At 37.9% G+C, this 8,330-nt stretch overlaps 1 protein-coding gene across 1 annotated transcript; it reads right to left on the bottom strand.

Annotated features, from left to right (window-relative positions):
- Positions 1-1,876: 1,876 nt before the first annotated feature.
- glb1 (galactosidase, beta 1) lies at positions 1,877-8,052 on the bottom strand (the record flags this gene model as incomplete). Its single annotated transcript, XM_042516509.1, has 14 exons — positions 1,877-2,685; positions 3,070-3,303; positions 4,144-4,275; positions 4,609-4,722; positions 4,833-4,922; positions 5,030-5,104; positions 5,257-5,369; positions 5,513-5,553; positions 6,015-6,136; positions 6,226-6,284; positions 6,510-6,690; positions 6,787-6,881; positions 6,971-7,031; positions 7,902-8,052. Coding segments are annotated over 14 exons (1,723 nt in total), but the record flags the coding sequence as incomplete, so codon positions are not given.
- Positions 8,053-8,330: the final 278 nt, after the last annotated feature.

The following is an 8,330-nucleotide window of genomic DNA, read 5'->3' as shown; positions in this document are numbered from 1 at the left end:
AATACACTTATTTCACTAAGCGGACGATAACTTAACTACCCCATGTTCAAGAGTACTCGTAAAAAAACCGTGTGAAACTACCAAATAAGTATGCTAACTTCACGACGCTGGTATTTAACACTGCCGCCATATCTGCTCACGCACTTCCTGTGTTGTGAAACAGCAAGAGTTACGTAGTGCTCTTAGTGGCCTCCTATTGGCTTACAGCGCTGTGCCTTGCTGTGATTGGTGCACTTTCAAAGTGACGATAGCAGACTTTTAAAGTGTTTACAGCGAAACTTATTTATTTAGCGGCGCTTGTTTACAGTAGACTTTGGATACCTCTTGTTTGCACAAAGTTGCCTTTTTTAATGATTTGAACCACAGTTGCTGTTTGACTTCTTTGATGTAAATAAAAGAGTTTTTTTTTGTTTGTTTTTTAAAAAAAGATAAGATATAGCCCCGCGGGGCTCAATTAAAAATAACAGAGAGAAATCAGTCAGGTACGGTTCAATATCTTAAACGTTTTTAGTTGGAAATAAGATAGAAGTAAGACAGCGGACCCCCCCTCCCTCGATTTTCCAAGAAATAGGGGTAACATTTCCCATCCTATTCCCCCGTAAACACACAAAATAGCTCACCCTGAGTTGGTAGGACGGGATTTTATTTTTTAAGTTTGAGATAGGATATGACAGGGGTCCAGGTGGGGCAGACGTGCTTAGATCCCCTAGTTTTAATCTTTTCAAGACTTCAAGAGTAGCGTAAGATAAGATTCCTTATCCATAGGGAGAAGATCAGTTAAGTTTTATTCACAAAAAAGTTAAAAGATACAAGTGCAATTCAAGAGATACGCTATCTAAAGCTTGAGCATGGGGCCCAGACTCGAAGCAAATTTAATTTAAAAAAAAAAATGTGTTTACAAACATGCTGTCTAGAAAGAAAGAATGTACATGCTTAACACAATGACTTTTACAACTTACAAAACTCCCGAGACGAACTTAATTTCCCCAACACTAACTAAATTGTCCCAAGATATTTATGCCATCAGTCTAATCATTGGTTATATAGTTAAGATATCATAGATAAAGACATATGGCAAGTGTAGACAACAGTACAGTGGAGTAAAAGTACACACAGACACACACACACACACACACACACATTAACAGTTGGGTAGGTCTATTGGATAAATGCATGAAAATAAAACAATAAAATAATATTAAAAGGAAAAAAAAAACTTTTTAGTCTGTTTTGTCTGCACTCCGCCTGTAATTCCTGCTGATGTTCACTAGAGGGCCTCAGTACACCAGAAACACCAGAAACTATCAGCTGAAAGGTGAAACTAAGTGAACTTTAATTTATTTTGGATGTTTTATTTTATCAACTAATTTTAAGAGTCCTTCACCAAATCTCCATTGGGTATATTATACTTTACTACTTCACTAGATTCAGTATCTTTAAATTGATCGATTAAATTACATAGTTTAAACAAGTTGACAAGTTACAAGTTTAAAGATTCTGAATTGAAAAAAAATGCATTAAATGAAATTCATTTTTAAAATAAAATTAACAAATCAATATTTCAAATATATTTTAAATTGACTGTGTTCATGTTACAAATATAAAATAAATTCATTAAGTATTTAAAAATATACATAAAAATGTCAAATAAATAAATGCATAAAATATTGTGTTAAACTAATAAAATGAACAATATAATATTTCAAACATAGCATCTTTCAAATTGACTGTGTTCAAGCAAAACACATGAATAAAGGACATTTCATCACCAGACTTTTCTGGCAATGTGTGATTCAATTGAACAATTAGAAACAATTAACATATGTGTATATCTAACTCGCATATTGTCACATAAAAAGAAAGGGGATCATTGGAGTATTTTTAAATAGTTTTTTATTTTTTGCTTTAAAAGGCAAATGCTTTACATGAGTTAAATCAGACAGGTTCTGATTCTATGCAAATTATGAAATTAATATAAGCTGCACATCAGTATTCCAACAATGTGTCTCTAGTTGTATGATGATACCTATGCTACTTCCCTGATGTGTCATTCACATAAAAAATAAAATATTCTCTGAAAAAGAGGCTGCTGTCATATCTTGGCAGTGCTTCATTTAACAATAATCCCTTTGTGAAGTGAGAAAAAGGCTGTAAATAAAAATGTTACATAGAATCACTGAGGTAGAGATGCCCACAGTTGGTATGATGTCAAATTCAATATTTGGCTACAAACACATTTCTTCAGTGCTCATAAGGACACATTTAATCACTAATGTCATGTCCCAAATTAACCATCTTTCACATATTGCAGCTTTTTAAAATCAAACATTCATCGAGCTCACAAAACGTGCTGATTGACTTTGTACATCAGCAAATAAGAGTGCAAATAGATTTTTTTTTGTATGTGTGAAGCAGTGAGTTCCCTTATCATCACAACAAACTGTCTTTAGTGAAGGGTCTCCTGTGCTGTTTGCTCTCAGACTGGACTGTTGCGTTCAGGATGGGGGTGTCAGTAAACTCCACACTACAAAGCCCTGAGCTGCAGGGAGCCGCTTCCAGCTCCAGCACAGTCACATTGTTTGGTGCAGCTGTGCTGAGGATGTTTGCAGGAACAAAAAGGGTCACCTGAGGGCCTCGAGTTGGCCAGTAACGTCCCAAATTGAAGCCGTTAATCCAAACTTGTCCCTGAAAAAAAAAAAAATCAGAAAAAACGACAAAGGACTAATTAGCAATTACTCTTAATATGCATTGTGTTTAAAATGAGGAATATCTTTAAAGGATCAAACAGCATGTACACTGAACCAGCATTTTTGTATGATGGATGACTTTAACGATTAATCTGTTGACAAAATTCTTGGCAATTGATTTTATTTCAGGGGTCTTATCTAATTACCTAATGGTTTCAAAACAAATTTAAAGCGATTGTGAACCTGGGGTCAAGAAAAATGTTCCCACATAAAATCAAGTTTTCTTCTGATGCTCCATTAATATTGTGAAGATGTATATATTTTAAGGGCAAAATCGCTTTAATTCTGACCAAATGAAAACACCCCTATATGGGTCACATGCCTTCCTCCATTTGGGCAGCTTGATGTAGGTGTCCTGCGGCAGGTCTGGGATGCCGTCAGGAATGATGAAGCTTCCCTGGTAGAAGGCTGGAAGGGAGGAAACAGCAGGCTGAGGGGGGTCTGTGGGTTTCGTTGTACCCAGGAGGCCCTGACTGACCGCTTCATCGATACTGAGGCTGTACGAGGTCCAGCCGGTGAGCGTATCTTTCCCCAGAGTCAGGTTGGTCACCAGGCCCTGTGCAGTACAGACACCAGACAGGAAGAGAAGAGAACTGATATGGACATCCCAGCTTGTTGGAAACTGCAAAGACATAATTGTGGATGCAAACAACTGACAATGATATTTAAACCGACAGACTTAAAGGTCTCATGTGTGAGATTTAGTGCCATCTTGTGGTGCAGTTGCAGACTGCAACCAGCTGAAACTTATCTTGTGTGCCAAGTGTGTGGGAGAACTACAGTGGCCGATGTGAAAACACAAAAGGCTCAAACTAGAGCCAGTGCTTGTTTTGACCATTTCTAGGGTACTGTAGAAGCAACATGGTGACTCTGTGGGTGAGGACTTTCTCCAAATATAAACAGTTCATTCTAAGGTAATGAAAACACAACAATTCTTAGTTTCATGAGATTATATACTGATAAATATGTAATTATTAACATTATATTCAATTTCTGCCAATACATCTCCCTGAATCATACATGCTAGACCTTTATGAAATGGGTGGTATTTTACAGTTTCATTATTCTAATTTTTAGTCTATAAAATTCTCATTTTGTTGTTGTTTATCTTTATTTATTTACCTGGATTTATTTTAATTTTGCTATCTGAAGCACTTTAGTGCTAGATGTTTGTATAAAAGGCGCTATATATAAACAAAGTTAGTGTCTGAGTTTTACTTTGCATTGTGTGATTGTAAAATTTAAATATAAAATGTAATTTTGCTGCAGTTAATCTATCGTGACTATTTTTAGGCTTGTACATTTCTCAATCTGAAATCCATTTAAACCTTGTGACACCTAGTATATGTCAAAGCACATATGGTAACTTTAAAATGTGGTTCGGAAAAAAAACAACCTTAAAGTCATTGATGTCTTTTCCGTAGTTGATTCGGCCCATATTCTCCACCAGTATGTCCACCTGACTGCCAGCTTTCCCAGTCACGTTCACAGTTATGGCTTTGTTTCTCTCAAGAATCCCCACAGCCACCTTGAGAAGAAATCAGCATGGTTATCTCTGAAGTAATCAGACTTTGCTAAATTTTTACTAGGACTAGGTATATTTTTTGCATTTTTCTGTACTAGTGTAAATAAAAAAACCCAAGTTTCAGTGCAGATACCGAAACAATACCTTTTTTCTATACCTTACTATGAAAATAAACAAATCTACATTTTTTCCATGTTTATACATAATAAGGTTTGGCATGCATATTGAGGTTTGACGGTCAGCCTTACATTTAACTGATCTGCTGAAAAGCAAAAACAACAAAAGGCATGTGCATGGATGTGTGTGTAATATCTGATAAGGAACGATCAGACTCACCCCGTCCACTGAGACATACGCTCTATCATGGACACCGTTCAGTGGAGATGACAGTGGAGTCGGTGTGCTGCAGTTAACAGGAAGAGTGGTCCTGTACAGCACATAACCAAAGGCCTACAGGACAAATAAGAAAGTAACACACTTAAACAAATCACAAACTAAATAAGTAAACATCAAATGACAAATACTGTTTTTTTTTCACCACAGAAAAAGTTAAAGGTTACCTGGTTGAGATCAATGAAAGTCTGAGGATACATGCTTTTGACAGGGCCGGAGAAAGACAGAGTTTCTAAGGCATCTGCTACCGTTTGGAGCTGTGGAAGATTGCTTTTTAGCACTTAATGCTTCAACTCATATGGCAAAAAGTCTTGGAATGGTGAGTTTATAAAAAAATCACACTGTGTGTCCACTGACTACCCACCTTTTTCATCACAACAGTCCCATATGCATACTTCGGAGTTGTTGGTGGTATTGGTCCCTCTGGTATCTTGTGGTACTGTTGTGAAAAGATACATTAGCTCTTCCAGATGACTATGAAAAAATAAAAAAATGCCAATTATGGAAATGGCACATTGATAACCACAAAATTGAACACAAAATACAGTTGAACTGATATTTCAAACTAGAGGCCTGCACTTGGGTCCTCACCATTTTTATCACCTCTCGAATAGCAAAGTACTTCTCCGTGAGGTCGCCTGCTTCTGTGAGCGGGGCGTCGTAGTCGTAGCTTGTTGGCTGCGGGCCGTATGGTGCGTTGGCACCTGAGGTATCAAGAGGTAATCAGAGGGTGAGTTTCTTTTTAAGGTCATCATTTTGGCAAAAAGAAAGATCCAAGTGGATTTGCTGTGAGTCACTCAAAAAGATTATGTCATCTCAACAAACCAGTCTGTAGTAGTGCACTCACCATTCCAGTATCCAAAGTTTGTTCCTCCTATGAACATGTACCTGTGAGGAGAGAAGTTAAACTGAGGTGACAGAAATAAAGCAAAAATAGATTCTTATAACTTTTATTTGAAAAATTATTTTTCTCTTAGTGTGTTGACAGATGTACATTATAATTTTTGTTGCCTGGCTTTGTTTTCTTGTTTACATCTCCAGCACTTGCTGATGAACTTTTGCGAATGCCACAGTGTTGCTGTAGGTGGAAACTCTGTATGCCTCCATCTGTCTGCATCTCTGTGTCTAAACTATAGACTGTAAACTGATACAGGCGCAGACATTTCCAGTCGCCTTCCTGTCAGCTACACTAAATTTGTGCTAAATTTACACTCTTGGATGGTGGTGGCGTGTGGTTCCGATTCGCTTATCGGGATGAGGAAACAAATTGATTTTGATGTGTACTTTGACATGTCCATTTATATATACAGTCCATGGTCTAAAATTTTCATAGAAATCTGTAGACTCACATATTGACATTTGCTCCCATGGCCAGCATCTCGTTGAGGGACTTGGCCACAATGGCAGATGACACCACGGCATGAGGTGACCCCCAGTGGTCCAGCCAGCCGGTATAAAATTCAGAGTTCACCTGTTAATGCGTGACAAAATCATGTGATTGTCTAAAGGAAACTGCAGTGTAGTTTTAAATTTGTAAAACCTATCATGTGAAGTACTTGCCAGAGGTCCATGAGGTTCAGCGTATCTCTGTGCATCAAATGCAGCGGTTACATTTCCACCTGACAGATAAAGATACATGTATCAGATGTATTTATGTGACTTCCTTGTGACTTCTGACTCATCGAACACATGACATTAAGTCAATGTGCAAAAAAACAAGACACTGTAAGATTTATCTGCTATAAGTCATCATGTAATTTTTATCTAAAGTTGCTTTTAACCAAACTTTTAACCAATGATCACTATTTGCTGTAAATTGAACATTGCACTGACTTGACACTTACCTGGCCCAAAGTCAACAGTGGCATAGAGACCTTGAATTGAGCCACATTTGAGGTAGCCGAGCCCAGCTCCATCTGTGGTGAAGAGCACCACTTCGTTGCCCAGGTGAGACTGGAACAGCTTGGTCAGGTGACGCAGGTAGTTGTAGTCACAGGCGAAATAACTGCCATATTCATTCTCCACCTACCAAACACCGACACAGCAGGAAGGAGATGTTATTCCCATTATTGAATTAAGTATGGTCATAAAACGTAATGTAGTGAAGGACTCTACACTCACCTGAACAGTGATGATAGGACCACCGTTCTGGTAGAGATGGGGCTTTATCATTGGCAGCAACTTCCCCATCCACTTATCTACTGCTGCAATGTAATCTGAAATACACAAATTACAGTGTTGTGTGAACTGTAGCGTGCAATGCAACTATATTTAATAATTTATACTGTTTTTCTCTGATTCTCACCTGGATCTGAAGACCGCAGCACAATGTCTTTCTTGTTGAGAAGCCAGGCAGGCAGCCCACCCTGGGTGACAGAATAACACAAACAACAGCTGTGGGTTTTTAGTGCAGCTTAAATGGTAAATCAGACACCCTCTGTACACATTTCCTATGTAAAGAACAATGTTTGCAGTCAGCTTTAATTGACAACAAATTACAACAGATTGGATGGTTCTCATACTGGATAAAAGGTACCTGAACATCCATAGATGCATCTGAAACCACTCCTGCAGCATAATCCTCCTCTGCCCATCCATGTGCCCACCATGCTGAGAACACTAATACTTCTCCCATAGACATATTCTGTTTAAACTACACACTTGTGCAACCACCACCACTACAACTAAAGCATGACTCACATGATTCCTTGATTACTGAACAATAAATCTATTAGTTTGGAACTAGTGGACAAAAATAATGAAGTTATACTGCATCATCCCTCTATATTAAACTGTATTACACAAAGAGGAAGTATCGAGGAAGTACTGAGATATTAAGCAACAGCAGCCCCTGAAAAGTGTTATCACATGTACTTATGTTACTATACTACTAGATTATTTTTACTCATGCATTATTGCGTAAGCTGCATTTAAATGTTTTAGCTGGCCGAGGTTATCATTTTGACAAGTTTATATGCTGTTGGGTAGTTAAGTCAATGAATGCATCATATTCCACAAGTTGATCAGATGTTGTCTGTATAATCTTGATGATCACAGTAGTTGGTAACTGTGGCTGTCAGATAAATGCAGTGGTGTGAAAAAGAAAACATTTCCCCCCCGAATTGTGCTTAAGTAGAAATACAAAGTAGCATGAGACAGAGATACTCAAGAGTTCAATATGTTCAGTGTTTCATCAATAACTCATAATATGTACATTTACTGGCAACCACACTCACCATGTCCCACTCTGCACATATGTACGGTCCAGGACGAAGGATGACCATTAAACCAATGTCTTGGGCCAGCTGAAGGAAATACTCCAGATCTCTATCTCCACTAAAAGCGTACCGGCCTGGAGACTCCTCGTGGTAGTTCCAGGGAATGTACCTTTAACGTAAAAAAAGTATCAGTCTTTAAGCAAACATACAGTCAAGTTACTTATGTAGGTTGTGACTGGCTCATATAAACAAGAGACCGGCAATGTCAACTCTGGATCAGTACTACTTCACAGGACGTCCTTGGTGCATTTGTTAAAACAAACAAAAAAAAAGGGTGGTTTAAGCTTACCAAAGAGTGTAAGAATCCAGTCCAAATTTTAAAGCATGTAGGTTTATGTCAAGTATAGACAGGCAGTGTGACACGGCATATTGGTAATTTACTTCCGT

This window comes from Plectropomus leopardus, unplaced genomic scaffold, assembly GCF_008729295.1.
Source record: "Plectropomus leopardus isolate mb unplaced genomic scaffold, YSFRI_Pleo_2.0 unplaced_scaffold24435, whole genome shotgun sequence".
In the NCBI taxonomy this organism is placed as follows: Eukaryota; Metazoa; Chordata; class Actinopteri; order Perciformes; family Serranidae; genus Plectropomus; species Plectropomus leopardus.
This window is presented reverse-complemented; position numbering and strand designations above follow the sequence as displayed.